The sequence below is a fragment of the Rhinoraja longicauda genome, chromosome 20 (genome assembly GCF_053455715.1).
Source record: "Rhinoraja longicauda isolate Sanriku21f chromosome 20, sRhiLon1.1, whole genome shotgun sequence".
NCBI lineage: Eukaryota > Metazoa > Chordata > Chondrichthyes > Rajiformes > Arhynchobatidae > Rhinoraja > Rhinoraja longicauda.
The window spans coordinates 17940993-17959587 of NC_135972.1; the positions used below are offsets into that span (position 1 = coordinate 17940993).

General features: G+C 42.6%; 1 protein-coding gene across 1 annotated transcript in view; it reads left to right on the forward strand.

The window, feature by feature from the left end:
* The window catches only part of pphln1 (periphilin 1), an 83902-nt gene that overhangs the window by 41504 nt on the left and 23803 nt on the right, over nucleotides 1-18595 (forward strand). The window contains exons 9-11 of the mRNA XM_078417465.1: nucleotides 13149-13225; nucleotides 14556-14675; nucleotides 16542-16679. Of these exons, the coding sequence (XP_078273591.1) occupies nucleotides 13149-13225; nucleotides 14556-14675; nucleotides 16542-16679 (335 nt within the window). The remainder of the gene's footprint in view (nucleotides 1-13148; nucleotides 13226-14555; nucleotides 14676-16541; nucleotides 16680-18595) is intronic.

Genomic DNA, 18595 nt, shown 5'->3' on the forward strand with positions numbered 1-18595 from the left:
ATTGGAAAGAGAAAACGCTAACATTTGCGAAGATAGCATTTTGAAATTAACTAATCTAAAGCAAATTGAATGATTTAAAACTAAATAGATGAGTAAGATAATTAAACAGGTGCTTATGAAATGTCACATATATTCACCCCCTCATATTCCACCTACACTATTGAAGTAGTATTTTTACATACTTAAAGAAAACTGGATTTTTGTAAAATCTCTCTGGTTGCAATAAATCTATGGTGATTGAAGCTTGGCAATGATAAAGACATTGGAAAATAACATAATGCAAAAGAAGCAGCTGACCAGTAGCACTCAGTATGAAAGTCAGTTTTTGGTGCATTTTACATTGATTCTCATTCAACAATTATTTCTGAGCATTGGAAAATAATATTTCCAATGCTCAGAATTAATTGTTGAATGAGAATCAATGTAAAATGCACCAAAAACTGACTTTCATACTGTGTGCTACTGGTCAGCTGCTTCTTTTGCATTATGTTCAGCAAATGTTGCTTTTGGATGATTATCTTTTAGTCTAGATTCCTGCAGAATGGGAAGTCAGCGAATTTTCCAGTGTCCCAGAGGACTACACCAGTGGAAGTGCCTCCAGCTGCAGCTCTTGACTGAAACTGAACTGCAGCTGGACAACTTCAGGATTCTCTGGGAGTATGAAAGCGTAATGTGAGTTACAGCGAGGGGGTCACATGTAAGGCAGAAAGTAGATGGGCGACCACCTGGAAAGGGAGCCGGCAGAGAGTGCATTGTGGCCATCCCACTCCAAAACAAATATACCCTTTTGCATACTATTGATGGAGAAGAGAATAATGTCTTGGATGCAGAAGGAGCAGAGGATGGAGGTGGGCAGAAAGGCTGTGTAATTATAAATAAAATAACATTTTCATTTTAATGAAACGAAAGAAAATGTTTTCAAACCCTATGTTCCCAAAATGTTGAAAATAATTTTTCAGAATGTATTTATCATGCAAAATCTGTTCTTGACTTATTAATTACAAAGGCCCAATTGTTGTAATTGTAGGTTTGCCGCTTCATTTTATTTCTGGCTAGATGAAGTCCTGTAATTATTAATCCAGGTGAAATTAAAATGCTGGCAATGTTCTCAAAAGGCAGGAAGTCTGTGGGTGTGAAGCTCTTGACAAAAGTGTAAATTACCCAAGAAAAGTTTGTTTTTACTTTTGATCTTTGTCATTCCTTTTATATTTCCTGTCTCACATAAGTTTAGATATCTTCTGTTATGTTTGCACCAATATTTTCAAGTTTCTAAAAGCAGAATATTTTAATGTTATTGTTATTACCTGAGTTCTACATTTTTCAATGGGTCTGTCTTTGTAGAGTACAAGCACAAACAAATAATGAATGTTTTTACTGTCTTGAAGACATTATGTCTTAAGTCTTTGCTGCGTTTCAAATTGAAACTTTCAATCCTTTTGTGATACTTGTTCTCTTCTCCATGGTAGACCTGTTGCCTCACAGTGCCAGAGACGGATTCAATCCTAACTTCTGGTGCTGTCTGTGTGGAGTTTTCCCTGTGATTCCGTGAGTTGCGTCCAGGTGCTCTGGTTTCCCCCTACATCCCAAAAATGTGCGGGTTTGCAGGTTAATCGGTTTCTGTAAATGTGTAGGGTGCGGACCCAACCTTCTAGGCTTCTCAGCCAGTCCTGTATTTGTACAGACTTCGATTGTTTGCTCTGGACTGTTTGAACTTGAGGGGAAACTTGATAGGTATATGAAATTATGAGAGGCATAGATAGGGTAGACAGCCAGAACCTTTTCCCCCAGGGAGGAAATGTGGTGGTGGAGGCAGATACGATAGTGATGTTTAGGAGGCTTTTAGATAGCTACATGGAAATGCAAGGAATAGATGGATATGGATCATGTACAGGCAGATGAGATCTGTTTCACTTGGGATCACGTTCGGCACAAACATTGAGGGCCGAGAGGCCCATTCCTGTGCCATACTGTTCTATTTTCTAATTGAGCTGGGGCGGGACAGTGACATGCAGTTTGCTGGATGTTGTACAGTTGGGAGACATCAGATAGTTCAGGTGGGATCAACAGCAAAGGGGCAATGAAAAATTATTGGGTTTGTTGGGAATGGTGTGATTCTAACAGATTAGGAGAACGCCCTGGAGATTGGGAGGTGTTACAGGAAAGATACAAGGGATGTGTTGCAAGTGTCTATGAATGTAGATAATTAATTTACTTCGCTTCAGGTCTTTAAGGACTATATTACAAAGACTTGACCTCAGAGTGTCTCATAACTGGTAATTCTGGACGATGCTAGTTTACCTGCAGTGTGCCAAAAAGAGGATTGCATGAGGAATTATGTCATTCTATGCATCCCTAATGTGGAAATTGCATCATAACGGTGATTGATGCCAAAAAGTAACTAGATAAATGTTATAACTGACACGCAATGCCTCTGAAATGGTTATTGTGCTTCACTCCAGGAACAACTTAATTTTTAATTGCACCACACTTAAAAGGGGAGTGCAATGCAATTGAATTTTCTGGCAATGATATCATTCATGGTACAGTAACGTAAGTGCATAGATCAATTGAAGCCACTCTGTTGTGTTTTTTAAAATTGTGATGGATGTTGTGGAGATTCTCCTGAATCATTGGAACATCAATAGTTATCAAACTACTTTTTCATGAGAAGCATTCTTTCAATGTGAGCCACTGTAAAAATCATGATTGAAATTTTACAGATGGTTTCATCATGCAACACTCACTGGCACATGGGAAATTGATTTTTTTTTAGATTTACTTGTGTCTTGTAAGTTTGCTGAGGGAATGTAAGAACAGACAGTGGTTATTTATCTAGTTTATCTAATAGGTTTTTATATGAAATTATAATGAATAAAACTGAACAACGTGCGGTCAGGTTTTGCCTGGGCAGCTTGCAGCCCAGTGGTATGAACATTGACTTCTCCAACTTTAGATAGTTCCTCTGTCCCTCTCTTCCCCTCCCCTTCCCAGATCTCCCACTGTCTTCCTGCCTCCACCTATATCCTTCATTTGTCCCGCCCCCCTGACATCAGTCTGAAGAAGGGTCTTGACCCGAAATGTCGTCCATTCCTTCTCTCCTGAGATGCTGCCTGACCTGCTGAGTTACTCCAGCATTTTGTGAATAAAAACGTGCGGTCAGGATATCTCCTGAGAGAATGAATTGCCGATTTCAAATTGATATCAGGAAAAATCTAAAGAGTGGTAGTAAAGGTCAGCTATTCACAGTGGAAGAGAAAGGGTGAATGAGTTCTCTGAGAGTTAGTGTTACATTCCACTCATGTTTAATATTTACATCATGACAGACAAAATTTCTATATTTTCTGATGATACTGTTTGGGGATGTCGGGTGGCGAATCAAGTTCTACATGGCTAAAAGCAAAGTTGCATTTTTTGATAGGAAGTTACTTATTGCAGGGAGTCGGAAGTAAAAGAAATTGCGACTGCAAACATGCCAATCACTGAAAGTTGTGTCACCGGTTAGCAACTCAGATGCTACAATTTATTGCAAGTAGGATATAATTGAAACATAGAGAAGTTGTACTACAACTGTATTAAACTTGAGTTTGTGTGCAGAAAGTAGAGTTTTGAATTTTGGGATATGGCTATCTGAGATGGATGCAATGAGAATCATATCAGAAAAGAATGTCTGAACTGTCCCTTTTTTCTTGAATAAAGATTTTGAGAGTTGACGTAGTAGTTATTAATATGATACAAGATTTTCATCGTGGTTAAAGAGAAAATGGTTCCACATAGCGAAAACCACAAGAAGCTGTTAACATAAGTCATCAGGAAATCACGTAAAATTCAGATTTTTTTTCACTATGTGGTGAGAGCGTGAAACAGTACTAAGAGGAGTAGTTGAAGTGAATGGTGTAATTGTATTTAAAAAGTGTTGTGTTCTTTAAAAAGATACAGTGAGTCCGACTGTGTTTTTACGCGAGTGTTTATTCTACCGCACATCTGCTCCCCCGGGTTCCTCCCTCTCGCCCTCTGATGACCCCCTACCAATAGACCTGTGTAGTCTTAAAGGCACATTGCAATAACACCACATCTCCCCTTTCTAGAATCAATCGGTAGACTGTGGTTGATTCACCAGGCCTTAGAGGATTATTCTGCCTCTTTAGCTGAAAGGTCTGTTCCTATCTGAACTAAATTAATTCAACATAAGTACATGTAAACACATTGTCTTAGTGAAAAGGATTTTACCCTTTTCACTAAATTAGAAAAACATTTTTCTTTAGAAACTCTCTTTTTTTTTCACTTATAGTTCAACCTATCTGGTCTCACCACTCTTCTCCCAAACCTGGTTCTGGGAGTGGATGGCAGTTCTGGAATGTTCTCTTTTGGTGGCTCTGCTGAGCTCTGCTCTGGAATGTTCTCTTTTGGTGGTTCTGCTGAGCTCTGTTCTGGAATGCAACCCGGGAGTTGCTCTTTCATACCACCCCCACTCTGGTCCGGCAAGGGTTTCATGGGAATTAGATGGCGACGGTTTCGCCTGACCGTCCCGTGAGGTCCCTCCACGATGTAAGAGCGGGGGGCGGTGTGGCTGCCGATCACAGCTCCAGCTTCGCCTTGATCCGTGACCCACACTTCTTGTCCGGGAAAGAGCCTGTCGAGACTCCGTGCACGATGCCGCAGGTTGTACCGTTGTGCATCTCTGATTCTCTTCTCCTTTTCCTTCCACGTAACCACTTCATTGTCGGGAAGAGCAGGATTCAGCAGGGCTGGAAGTGTTGGTACCGTAGTGCGAAGCCTTCTCCCCATAAGGAGTTGGGCTGGGCTGTACCCGTTTTGCAGTGGGGTCGCTCTATATGCAAGTAAAGCGAGGTAGGTAGCTACCTCTATATGCAAGTAAAGCGAGGTAGGTAGCTTTCTTCAGGAGACCCTTCACTGTCTTGACTGCACGTTCGGCCTCCCCGTTACTCTGAGGATATCTCGGGCTGCTTGTGACATGGCGGAAACCATACGACTTTGCAAACGCAGCAAAGGCGGTTCCGGCAAACTGAGGCCCATTGTCTGTGACCAATGTCTCCGGAATGCCGTGACGTGCAAACATTGATTTGAGGTGGTGGATTACATCTGTCGACTTGGTGGGGCTGAGTGGAGCGATTTCCACGTATCTCGATGCATAATCCACTACCAGCAGGTAGTTCTTGCTTCCCAGCATGAACAAGTCAGCTCCCAGCTTTTGCCATGGTCGGCCTGGGTATTGTGATGGCATCAGCGGCTCTGTGTGGTTCTGTATCTCTTTGCTGCATGTCCGGCAGTTGAGGACCAATTCGTTCAGCTGCTGACTTAGTCCAGGCCACCACACTGACCGTCGTGCACGCTCTCTACACTTCACCACTCCCTGGTGACCTTCATGTAGTCTGGTCAGCACGTCGTTCCTCATAGTTGAGGGTATGACTAATCTGTCTCCTTTGAGTAACAGTCCGTCATTTACCGTGAGCAATGCTTGTTCTGCCCAGTACAGCCTGAGTGCCGGTTCACTGTTGCTATTCGTTGGCCATCCTTCCTGACACAGCTGCATTACGCGTGCGCACACACTGTCCCTTTTTAGCTCCGCTCTCAACTCATCCAGGTAGGCAGTGCTTGCCGGCAGGTTCTCTATTATCATGTCCACATAGATGTTTGTATTCTCAAACAACTCCTTTTCATCAGGCGTTTCCCCCATTTTCACAGGAGCACGCGACAGCGTATCAGCTGTCCACAGACACTTTCCTGGCACATGAGAAATGGAGTAAGAATAGCGCATGAGGCACATCCGGAAACGCTGAATCCGTGGAGGGAGAGCATCCAGTGCCTGTGACCCCAGCAGACTCAGGAGAGGCTTATGATCCGTCTCCATCTGGAAGTGTTTACCGATGAGAAAGTTGCGGAGCCTTTCACAAGCCCAGGTCAGGCCCAAGGCCTCTTTCTCCACCTGCGCGTATCTCTGCTCCGTCTGTGTGAGCGATCGCGACACGTAGGCGAAATTCCTCATCCCATTTTTGGAGAAGTACACTTCCCAGGCCGTAAGATGACGCGTCTGCTGAGACTTTGCATTCACGGTTCGTGTCGTACATGGCTAGTACAGGTGGGGATACCAGTGCATTTTTCAAATCTTGAAACGCTCTTGCCTGGTCGACGCCCCACAGCCAGCAGTTCCTCTTTGACAGGAGGTCTCGCAGAGCCTTGTCTCTCTCTGCTAGTTGCGGGATGAACTTCCCCAGCTGGTTAACCATTCCGAGAAAGCTCCTCAGCTCACTCACATTGGTCGGCTCCTCCATCTTCCTTACAGCCTCAGTCTTGCCCGGGTCAGGACTAATGCCACTGGAGGAGAGGACATGACCAAGAAAGGTCACCTCTTCCTTCGACAGGTCACATTTGTCAATGTTAAGCGTAATGCCCGCCTTTTGGATCCTCGCCAGCACAGTATGCAGACGAGCGTCGTGTTCCTCTCGTGTTTGGCCCCAGACCAGTACATCATCCATGTGGCAGACGATTCCCTCGAGTCCCTCCGTGACCTCTGACACCATCCTATTTTGAAAGTTTTCGGGGGCAGAGGCAATGCCGAAGGGCAGCCGCTTGAAGTAGTAACGACCGAAGGGTGTGATGAATGTTGTGTATTTTGCTGAGTCTTCGGTCAGGGGTATTTGCCAAAACCCCGTGTTGGCATCCAACTTGCTGAATATTCTGGCTCCAGCCAGCATCCCCAGTGTTTCCTCCACCGATGGCAGGATGTACTTTTCTCGACACACCGACTCGTTGAGGTTAGTGAGATCAACGCATATGCGTACGGCTCCTGTCTTTTTCGGCACCACCACCATGCCTGAACACCAGTCAGTAGGCTCTTCAACCCTGGTGATCACCCCCAGGCCTTCCATGCGGGACAGTTCTCGCTCGACTTTACCCATCAGCGGCAACGGAATCCTGGGTGTCTTCAATGAGAACGGTTGGGCCCCTGGTTTCAGCTTGATGGCATACTGCTGTCGTACCTCCCCGAGACCGCTGCATAGCTTCGGGTAGCTAGTCTTAAGTGTCTCTATGGTGATGCTGTCTAGCCGAACCACAAGCTCCAGCTTGCCGATAGCAGGCCTCCCCAGCAATGCAGTGTGCAGGTGTCGTGTGACGTACACATCCTCCATCACCCTTTTCTCTCCTTTCACCAGGAACAGCCCAGCGACGCCCACAACTTCTAGTGGACTCCTCCCGGGTCCCAGCAGTGGCTTGGTTGCTTTACAGAGGGTAGGTGGATCGCTGTCTCTATAGATCTCTTTAAACACGGTGTGGGGTAGGACTGTAACATCGGCGCCGGTGTCAATTTTGAATGACACGTTTTTATCATTTATGTCGATGTTTACCATCCATGGCTCTCCATCGGCTGTGACGCTGCCTAGGAACATACCATCCTCGTCCTCTTCAACTTCCTGCACGGTTTTAGGTGATCTACACACACGCTTGTAGTGTCCCTTTCTCCCACATAAATGACATTTTGCATCCTTTGCCGGGTAATCCTGCCTTGGATGGGATGGAGAGCTGCCACATTTATGGCACTGTACACTTTTCCCCCTGCTGTGTTGGGCGCTGTGTGTTTTGAGTTGGTGGCCATAAGCCTGGTGAGGTTTGTTTTTGGCACCTTTACTACTGCTCTTATACACTCTGTCCACAGATTTAGCATCACTTGTCTCTGTCCTGGTGTCACCTCGCAGAGAAGATTGTTGCCGTTTCACCTCCTCACTCTGCCTCGCCATATTGACGGCCTTTTCGAGCGTCAATTCTGCGTCAAGCTGCATACGTTCGGACAGCCGCTTATCCATCAGTCCGACAACAAGCCTGTCGCGTATCAGCTCGTCGTGTAGCACCCCGTAGTTACAGTGCTCTGCCAGCGCATATAACGCAGTGACAAAGGCATCCACTGTTTCATGTTCTCCCTGCCTGCGCATGTTGAACTTGGCACGCTCATAGATTATATTTTTCTTTACTATGAAAAATCGTTGGAAGCCATCGCGCACCCCTATGTACGTTCCGCTTTGTGCTACTGTCAGGTTTAACCCGCGCAGAACATCGTCCGCCTCATCTCCCATGTAATAAATCAGCGTGTTAACTTGATTATCTTCGGAGCTGGCATTCAAGTTACTTGCCAGACGGAACCTTTCGAACCTCCGTATCCATTTGGCCCACTCTTGCGGCTTTGAAAAGTCGAAGGACTCCGGAGGCTGGATGCTAAATGTAGCATTTGGTCCTACCGGGGCTCTCTGTGCGTTGTCCTCTTGCATGTCGCACTCTTCTTTCTCTTTTGCCATCAACGAGCTCCAAACGATAGTTGTTCGACTCAAAGTACACATCACGCACCCTACAGGACTTCTGACACCATGTTGTGTTCTTTAAAAAGATACAGTGAGTCCGACTGTTTTTACGCGAGTGTTTATTCTACCGCACATCTGCTCCCCCGGGCTCCTCCCTCTCGCCCTCTGATGACCCCCTACCAATAGACCTGTGTAGTCTTAAAGGCACATTGCAATAACACCACAAAAAGTAGGCTAAACAACTGCAAAGAAGAAGGGAATAGAGATTCACAATCGTACATTTAGCTGAGGAAACATGGAAGGAGGTTTCGGTTAAATGCTAAAAGGCCATTATATTGTATGCAACACAAAAGGGACAACAATCAATACAGATAACTTCTTTCAATCATCTGATATTGTCTCACCATTCATTTTTTCTGGTTTTCCCCATAACCCTTAATTCCACTATAGTTCTAACATTTGTCTCCACTTTGAATACACAGAATGATGCAACATCTGTGAATTTCTGGGGTGAGGCAATACCCTCTCAGAAAGGAAATTCCACTTCATCTCAATTTTAGCCTGCCATTTGTTCCTTCGTTCGCAGATGCTCATGTTGCTTATTATAAAACCATACATTTTTGATAATGTTCAGATTTCATGTATTTAATTCTAAATCTTTTAAGTAGTGTAAAATGCAGAGGGCTTAGTACCAAGTTATACAGAATCTGCGCAATCAGCCTTTAGGTCATGAAAATACCGGTTGAGCATTACCTAACAATAGACAATAGGTGCAGAAGTAGGCCATTCAACCCTTCGAGCGAGAACCGCCATTCACTGTGATCATGGCTGATCATCCACAATCAGTACCCCGTTCCTGCCTTCTCCTCGTATCCCTTGACTCTGCTATCTTTAAGAGCTCTATCTAACTCTCTCTTGAAAGCATCCAGAGAATTGGTCTCCACTGCCTTCTGAAGCAGAGAATTCCACAACTCTGGGTGAAAAGGTTTTCCTCATCTCCATTCTAATGGCATACCCCTTATTCTTAAACTGTGGTTCTGGACTCCCCCAACATCGGGAACATGTTTCCTGCCTCTAGTGTGTCCAATCCCTTAATAATCTTTTATGTTTCAATAAGATCCCCTCTCATCTTTCTAAATTCCAGTGTATACATGCCCAGTCGCTCCATTCTTTCAACATATGACAGTCCTACCATCCCGGGAATTAGCCTTGTGAACCTACGCTGCCTCCCTTAATAGCAAGAATGTCCTTCCTCAAATTTGGTGACCAAAACTGCACACAATACTCCCGGTGTGGTCTCACCAGGGCCCTGTACAACTGCAGAAGGACCTCTTTGCTCCTCACCTCAATTCCTCTTGTTAGGAAAGCCAACATGCCATTAGCTTTCATCACTGTCTGCTGTACCTGCAAGCTTACATTCAGTGACTGATGTACAAGGACACCCAGATCTCGTTGTACTTCCCCTTTTCCTAACTTGACACCATTCAGATAGTAATCTGCCTTCCTATTCTTGCCACCAAAATGGATAACCTCACATTTATCCACATTAAACTGCATCTGCTGTGTATCGGCACACTCACCTAACCTGTCCAAGTCACCCTTCATCCTCATAGCATCCTCCTCACACTTCATACTGCCGCCCAGCTTTGTGTCATCTGCAATTTTGCTAATGTTACTTTTAATCCCTTCATCTAAATCATTAATGTATATTGTAAATAGCTGCGGTACCAGCACCGAGCCTTGCGGTACCACACTAGTCACTGCCTGCCATTCTGAAAGGGACCCGTTAATCCCTGCTCTTTGTTTCCTGTCTGCCAATCAATTTTCTATCTATGTCAGTACCCTACCCCCAATACCATGTGGTCTAATTTTGCCCACTAATCTCCTATGTGGGACTTTATCAAAGGCTTTCTGTAAGTCCAGGTACACTACATCCACTGGCTTTTCCTTGTCCATTTTCCTTGTTACATCCTCAAAACAATTCCAGAAGATTAGTCAAGCATGATTTCCCCTTTGTAAATCCATGCTTACTCGGAACGATCCTGTTACTGCTATCCAAATGGGCCGCCATTTCTTCTTTTATAATTGACTCCAGCATCTTCCCCACCACCGATGTCGGGCTAACTGGTCTATAATTCCCTGTTTTCTCTCTCCCTCCTTTTGTAAAAAGTGGGATAACATTAGCTACCCTCCAATCCAAAGGAACTGATCCTGAATCTGTAGAACATTGGAAAATGATCACCAATGCGTTCATGGTTTCTCGAGCCACCTCCTTAAGTACCCTGGGATGCAGACCATCAGGCCCTGTGGATTTATAATAATAACACATTCCTTTATTTGTCCCACACCGGGGAAATTTACAGTGTTACAGCAGCAAAGTGGATAGCAAGAGACATTCATTATAAATAAAAATAAAGATATGGATAATTGTCATCATTTATCAGCATTCTGTCCCATCAGTCTACCCAACACCATTTGCTGCCCAATGTGAATTTCAAGAAAGATGTGGAGGCTTTGTAGAGGGTGCAGAGGAGGTTCACCTGAATGCTGCCTGCATTAGAGGGTTTCAGCTGCAGGCAGAGGTAGGATAGACTTGGATTGTTTTCTCTGGAATGCTGGAGGTTGAGTGGACTACTTGATAGAAGTATATAAAATTTGGAGAGGCATAAATAGGGTAGACAGTCAGGGAAATGTCCAACTCTAGTGGGCATAGCTATGTGAGAGGGAGAATGTTTAATGGAGATGTGCAGGGCAAGCATTTTACACAGACTGGTGGCGGCCTGGAATGCATTGTTAGGGTTGATGGTGGAGGCAGACATGATAGTGACGTTTCAGAGGGATAGAGGGATATGGATAATGTACAGGCAGATGAGATTAGTTTAACTTGGCATCATGTTTGGTACAAACATTGTGGGCCAAGGACCCATTCCTGTGCCATTCTGTCCAGAAATCCAGATGTCAACTGCTGGAAAATGGGATTAGTAAAATTGGGTAATTGATGGCTGGTTGAACACAGACCAGTTTTGAGCTGTGTGATCCTATCTGTGATTCTCTATATTTAACTTCTGCTGACAAACAACATTATTGATATCCAAACCCATGTGTATCTTTAATAATTGAGTTATTGTAATTAATATCCTATGGCTGGGTTGGGAAATTGCAGTTCCAGATTTGCAATTCACCCTTTAAGACTTATGGCACTTAACTCTAAATAATCAAAGTTCCTTTAGTCACCAGTCTTTTTGTGTATAAACCCCACATGCCATCCCTGTGGCTCTGCAAGGTCGACTTCTGTCCCATCTGGCTCATAGAAAGTAGAACAGTACAATACAAAAACAGGCTTTCGGCCCACAATGTCTGTGATGAACATGATGCCAAGACCAGGGGTGCAGTGCTGCCGGAGCTCACCGGAGCGCCGCTCTGGCACCTCTGTTAAAAAAAAAAAAAACACATCCAAAATAAACAGCGGGAAATTTAAACTAGCAGGGAATTTAACAGCGACAGCTCCAGCACCAGTGACAGCTCCGGCACTGCAACACTGGCCAAGACCATCTCTTATCTACCTGCATTTCATCCATTTCCCTCCATTCTCTGCATATCTACATGCTATCCAAAGATCTCTTAAATGCCACTATCGTACCTGCCTCAATCACCAACACCAGCAGTGTGTTCCAGGCCCTCACCTCCCTCAGTGTAAAAATGTTGACCCGCACATCTCCTTTAAACTTTGCCCCCCTCACTTTAAAGCTATACCCTCTAATATTTCATTTTTCAATCCTGGGGAAAAAAAGGTTCTGACTGTCTACCCTATCTACGACTCTCATAATTTTATATACTTCCAGCAGATCTTCCCGCAACCTCCAGCAATCCAAGTCTGTCCAACCTCTCCCTGTAGTTAATGTCCTCTAATCCAGGCATCATTTGGGTAAACTTTCTAGTTAGCTTACCTTCATGTTTCATCTTTTCTCCCCATATTGCTTCTCAGTTACCTTCTGTTGGTCATTAAAAGCTTCCCAATCCTCTACCTTTCCACTAATCTTTGCAATATTATATGTCTTCTCTTTTAGTTTTATGTTGTCTTTGACTTCCTGTATCAGCCACATTCACCTCATTCTCCCCTTAGAATCTTTCTTCCTCTTTGAGATGAAAAGGTCCTGTGTCTTTTGAATTATTATCAGAAACTCCTGCCAATGCTCTGCACAGTCATTCCTACTCGGGTTCCTTTCCAATCAACTTTAGCCAGTTCCTCCCTCATGCCTCTGTAGTCATCTTTACTGTAATACCGACATATCTGATTTCATCTTCAAATTGCAGGTTGAATTTTATATTATGGTCACAACCTCCTTTACCTTTAGCTTCCAAATCAAATCTGGTTCGTTACATAGAAACTCATTAACCATTCCCTCCATACTTGCATGCTTAACTGTTGTGTAAGAACAACAGAGGTTGCTATTGGTGTACTACAATATTATTCCACGCAGTAACAATTTCAATGTCGTTTTGACCACAAATCACAGTCGGATGTATCCGCTGCAATAGGTACATTTCATTCCACTGTTGGGTCACTTACTATCTTGAGAATGCAATTTTAAACAAATAATATTAAAAATTGTGCTTCCAGAAGTGAAACTTTTATCACATAAATTCATAGAATACAACCTTGTCCTTTCATTTTGCTAGAAAAATTTAAATTAAATCAAAGTTACATGACTTTAGTTATCTTCATCAGGATAAGGAATTGTTTGGATAAAGAAGATTGAATAATTAACTGAACACATCTTGTGCCTAAAGACTGGATCTGCTTTCAACGCTTAATTAAAGTTTCTGTTCTATTCCCAGGTAAAAGATCTGTTTGTGCAATGATCCCTTCAAGAGATGAATCTCCATCCATTTCAGTGCCACCAGTTTCTTCAAAGGTGAGCTCAATTTGATGTGTATGGATACATTATTCAACAATCACCATGAAAGAATGCACTGTGAAAGAATAAGTAATATGTTATGAAATATCTACCAAATAAGTTAATCTTTGCAAGGCCATGAGCATCCAAATTACTTATTAAATACAGTACAGTGAATTGTGTGTTACCGAGTGATTATAGCAAAGTATTTTGCCTCTGCGACTATGAGGCTGGTTTTACTCATAGTAGGATTGGCAAAATTGCATAGGAATCTGTTATATAAATGTAACAATGTAGATGGAATTTTTGTTTATAGTCGGGATTGAATTGGACCTGTTTGCCCTTGTTCAATTGTTCCTCTTCTCTAATTCCACCACCTGTACATTGCTTACTACATTCGGTGCTTGGCAAGAACAAGACTAGATGACGACTTCGCTGAACACGTGCACTTAGTTAGGCCTGTTGAGTCTCTTGGTTGTCAATTATGTTAACCCCCCTTCTCATTCCTGTCCCGACCTTTCTATCCTGGTCGCCTCCAATGTCAGAGGAACACTACATGCAAACTGGAGGAAGAACACATCATATTCTGCTTTGGTAGCTTACAACCCAGTGGTATGAGCAGTGAATTCTCCTATTTTAAGAAACAACCCCCCTCCACCCTCTCTGTCTGTCTCTCCCTCTCCTGTGCCCTTGCTCACCACTCTTTTCCCATCCCTCCTGTCCTCTTCTACCTATATACATCTCTTTGGCTTTGCGTTTCACTCCTCTCCCCTCCTTTTCTAATGCCCTTTTGTCTCATTTTTATCTCTTGCCTTTGACCACTGATATGCCAGTCAAACTGCCCCTCACCTGTATCCACCTATCACATGACAGGGATAAGGTTTGTCAACTTCTTTTCCAGCATTCTACCCCCAATTACAATCAGTTTGAAGAAGGTCCCAATCTGAAATGTCACTTATCCAGTCCCTTAACAGTTGCTGCCTGACCTGCTGAGTTACCCCAGTTTTGCACCTGAACATTGCTGCCAGGCCAGGGAACCTGCTGCAGGAGGTTGCTTAAATTTTGAATTATGTTGTAGCTAATTTTGCTACTTTGCTAAATTCTGTATCGATATATGAAAGAAAATCCGTCTTCAATCAGAATAGTTTATAATTTGTAGGAAGTAACATAAGCAGGGTTACTTACTGTCACGTTTGACAATAGGTAAGCGGCGAGCATTATTTCCTTTCTTCCCTCTCTGTGCACTATGAATAGCAAAAATTATGGGCCGAAAGGGGTTTTTTTTCTGTAAGAGCGGGAATAACTGAAATTAGAGGCTTAGAAGTAACATGCTTTTTTATTTAATTAGAGTACAAACTTTGATAAAAGCACCAAAACATGTGATAACTTGAATAAAGACATTGAGACTGACTGGAGTTCTGAACAGCAGCAAATTCCAGAACTGGAAATAAATGAACCTGATACGGATGTAAGTATACCAATTAAAATTATTTGCTACAATGCTTAAGCTTTTGTTCAGTGGTACTGAGTTAATCAAATAAAATTAGATGCACATTTAAAGGCCAACTGATTTTCATAACTTTCTACCATCTTTCTCATTTTCTGCCTGTGACTTAAAAGTATTGATTACCAGCTTCCCAGAGCATCTTTCTCATCACAATCTCTTCATTTAATCCCTGTGCTGAATAATTTGTTATCCTTTGTGATTGTAGCATGGACTGAATGTCTGATCCTCAGTCCTTCAATTTCTTGCCATATTCTATTACTTCTTTCTTATTCACCCTCCTCTGCAGCCATGAATAGTGGAGCAGGCCCATTTGTCTGATGCACTTGTTTCGTATGTTTTTAACCAGTCATTCATTTGACCCCACATGCAGCCTTACTTCCAAAGCATCAGAGATGCTGCCTGACCCGCTAAGTTACTCCAGGTTTTTTGATACCTTCGATTTGTACCAGCATCTGCAGTTATTTTCCCATCCAAAGCATTCATTATCAGTCAGATGATTTTTGATTTGATCTCCATTTGCACTCACAACACTTGCTCAGAAAATTTACAATACAAAGGGCACAGTAGGAGCCCATTTAGTGCATTGTAAACATCAGTTAAAAATAGTGCTAACTAGCTTAATCTCATCATCCAGTTACCTTTACCCCCAGATAATAACTAAAGTTATGCATTGTTAGTACTGTTTAAATATGATAACTTCCACCTCTGCCATCATCCATATTAAATCTATTTCCTGATCTTTTCTGTAATCCTTCTAACACTAAATCTCTCCCCCCCCCCCCTCCCCGGGTTGTTCCTACCATATCTGTAAATGGGAACAAAAAATCCTGTCTCTTGCCATTCAAGATTAAACCCCCCCTGAGTAGCACTAACAAACCTAAGGATATTGGTTCCCCCTTCAGTTCAGGTGCAACCCATCCCTCCTGTATAGGTCACCCCTGCTCCTAGAAAAGAGCCAAATAATCCAATAATTGCACCAACTCCTCAGCCCCATATTCATCTGTCCTATCCTATTGAACACATGGCACTGGGTAGTAATCCAGAGATTACCAACCTTGAGGTCCTGCATTTTAATCTTTTGCTTCTCATTACTTCTCATTGAGGCAAAGCAAAAAACTGGGTGTAGGAAATTTGAAATAAAAACAGATAATGCTAGTGGTGCTCAACAATATTTCTCCATAGATGCTGCTTGGCCTCCTGAGTATTCCTGACACTTTCAGTGTTAATGGGTCTCATTATAGACTGTAATTGGTCACTGTAAAAGATGCTTTGGTGAGTTAGTTGAAGCCTTGTTGCAACCTGGGGAGGACCTAATCCTATTGCCAGCATTCTTGTCAAACAATCACTTCACCACTTACTTTTTACGTGTGTATTTTGCTGTTTGAATTTCAAGCCTACTAGGTTTGTGACTGAGGATTATTTACAAGAACAAGTAAACTGTGTACATAAATTAAATACTGTCTTTGACAATATCATAATTTCACTCCTAAAGATATTTATCCAGAAGTATTACAGGATGGCACAATGTTATGGCATCAATACAATTGTGCACGTAGCTCATGGTTAAACTAGTGTTGACAGTTACCCAAGGTCGCTGATGGAGTCCTACTGCATTTTTCTTTTTGTGTAAGTTCAAATAGCTCAACAAGTACACCAAGTAGATTGGGTTATATCATCTCATATCCATTTGAGTTATTTCCAATGTTTACTTTATTGGGTAAACTAAAGGGGTTTTCATTTCACACTTGCACTTCATACAGTCTGTCATTCACAGTTAAAATAGGAAGGTAAAAAGCACTATTTAACATTGGTCTTTTTTTACTTTAGGATGCTATTCAAATGCTGTTACCTGATAACTTGGATGATCTCGAAATGAATACACTGGGCGCTATTGACATTTTAGACCTGAGTCAAACAGATCATCGCACTAGAACAATTGCTGAAAAGACCAAGGAGATTGAAGAGGTTAGCATCTATCTATAATTATAAATCAGGGAAAAGGGCTTTCATTGTGGTGTTACCAAAATTGAATGTGGGCAGGATGAAGGTGGTGCTTTTATTTAAAATGCATGTTTGCAATAATGCCTCGTTACTATTATATTGATCATGTCTGCTGCTAATTATTTGGCCTCCAATTAGTTAGTGAAGCGGCAACGATTCCATATGTTCCATGTGCTCTTACCCACGTCGCTATTTGTTTGACTGTTTATCTGGACAGTTACTGTGAGTACGTTTTTGATCATCCTCAATGTACCAGCATCATAAACTAAACCAAATCTTATTCTTGATTCACTCGTCAATTGACACATGGCAAATCATTTCCAGTTCTAACCATCATACTGAAATATGTCCAATGGATAGAAGGTACACAAAAATCATAAGAGAGATCCTAACTAAATGGAGTATTATAAAGACAGATAAGAAAAGCAAAAGCTTTACAGATTGAAAGGAAACAAACAATGGATATGACTGTTAAGGTATGTAAAATGATAAAGATGATAATGCCAGAATACAGGGTTTGGTTTAGTTTAGAGATACAACATGGAAACAGGCCCACCGGGTCCGCACCGACCAGAGATCCCCGCATATTAACACTATCCTACACACTAGCGACAATTTACATTTATACCAAGCCAATTAACCTACAAACCTGTACGTCTTTGGAGTATGAAGAACTTGGAGAAAACCCACGCAGGTCACGGGGAGAACGTACAAACTCCGTACAGACAAGCACCCGTACCTGTAAGGCAGCAACTCTACAGCTGCCCTACTGAGGTTAAGACAGTAGAAGTAAGAAGCCAAATGAAATATAGTGAAGGTAAGTTTGTATGCCCAGTTAAAAAAAACCTGCAGATGCTGGTTTACAAAAAAAGATACAGTGCTGGAGTAACTTAGTGGATCAGGCAGGATCTTTGCAGAACATGGATAGGAGTAGATAAATTGGAGCTTGGATATCTGACAACTCAATGGTATGAACATTGGATTCTCCAATTTTAATTAATTGCCAACCATCCCGCTTTCGGTCTTGTGCCCCACTGGACTCGTGCCTATTCCTCCACTTCCCCTTCCCTTTCACCTATATTCATTCCTCCAGCTTCATAATTGACAACTCTTTAATCCTTTTGTCTCACACCTTCAGTTTTTTTACTTCTGGCCTTTGTCCAATCATCTGCTCATCCCTCATGTATCCACCTATTACTTGCCAAGCTTTGTCCTACCCCTCACCTCTTTCAACCCCCCCCCCCCTCCACCACCACCACAATCAGTCTGAAGAAGAGTCCCAACCCGAAACGTCACCTATCCATGTTGCTCCAGCACTGTTTGTCTTTTTCTGGATGCCCAGTGTTTGGAACAATGGAGAAAAATATTAATAACATTTCAGGTATACCTGGATGACAAAGGTGAGGATAACAAATAAGAATTTTTATATGAATACTGGCCTTTTCTTTTCCTTCATTGCTTAATGCTCGTATTACTGGAAGGAGCAGTGCCTCAACTCCAGGGACGCAGATTTGATCCTTGCCACGTGCTCTGTGACCCAGATTTGATCCTGATCATATTCTCTGACTGCATGTTTTTTTCACTGAGTACTGTGAATTTCCTTCCAGTTAATCAGCTACTATAAATGACCTACATATCATATCATATATATACAGCCGGAAACAGGCCTTTTCGGCCCTCCAAGTCCGTGCCGCCCAGTGATCCCCGTACATTAACACTATCCTACAACCCCACTAGGGACAATTTTTACATTTACCCAGCCAATTAACCTACATACCTGTACGTCTTTGGAGTTGGTGCAGGATAGTGCCAAAAAATTCCTGTAGTTTCCATCACAAATTGCTCAGTTTTGAACCAGCTTCTAAGTACAAGATTATTTG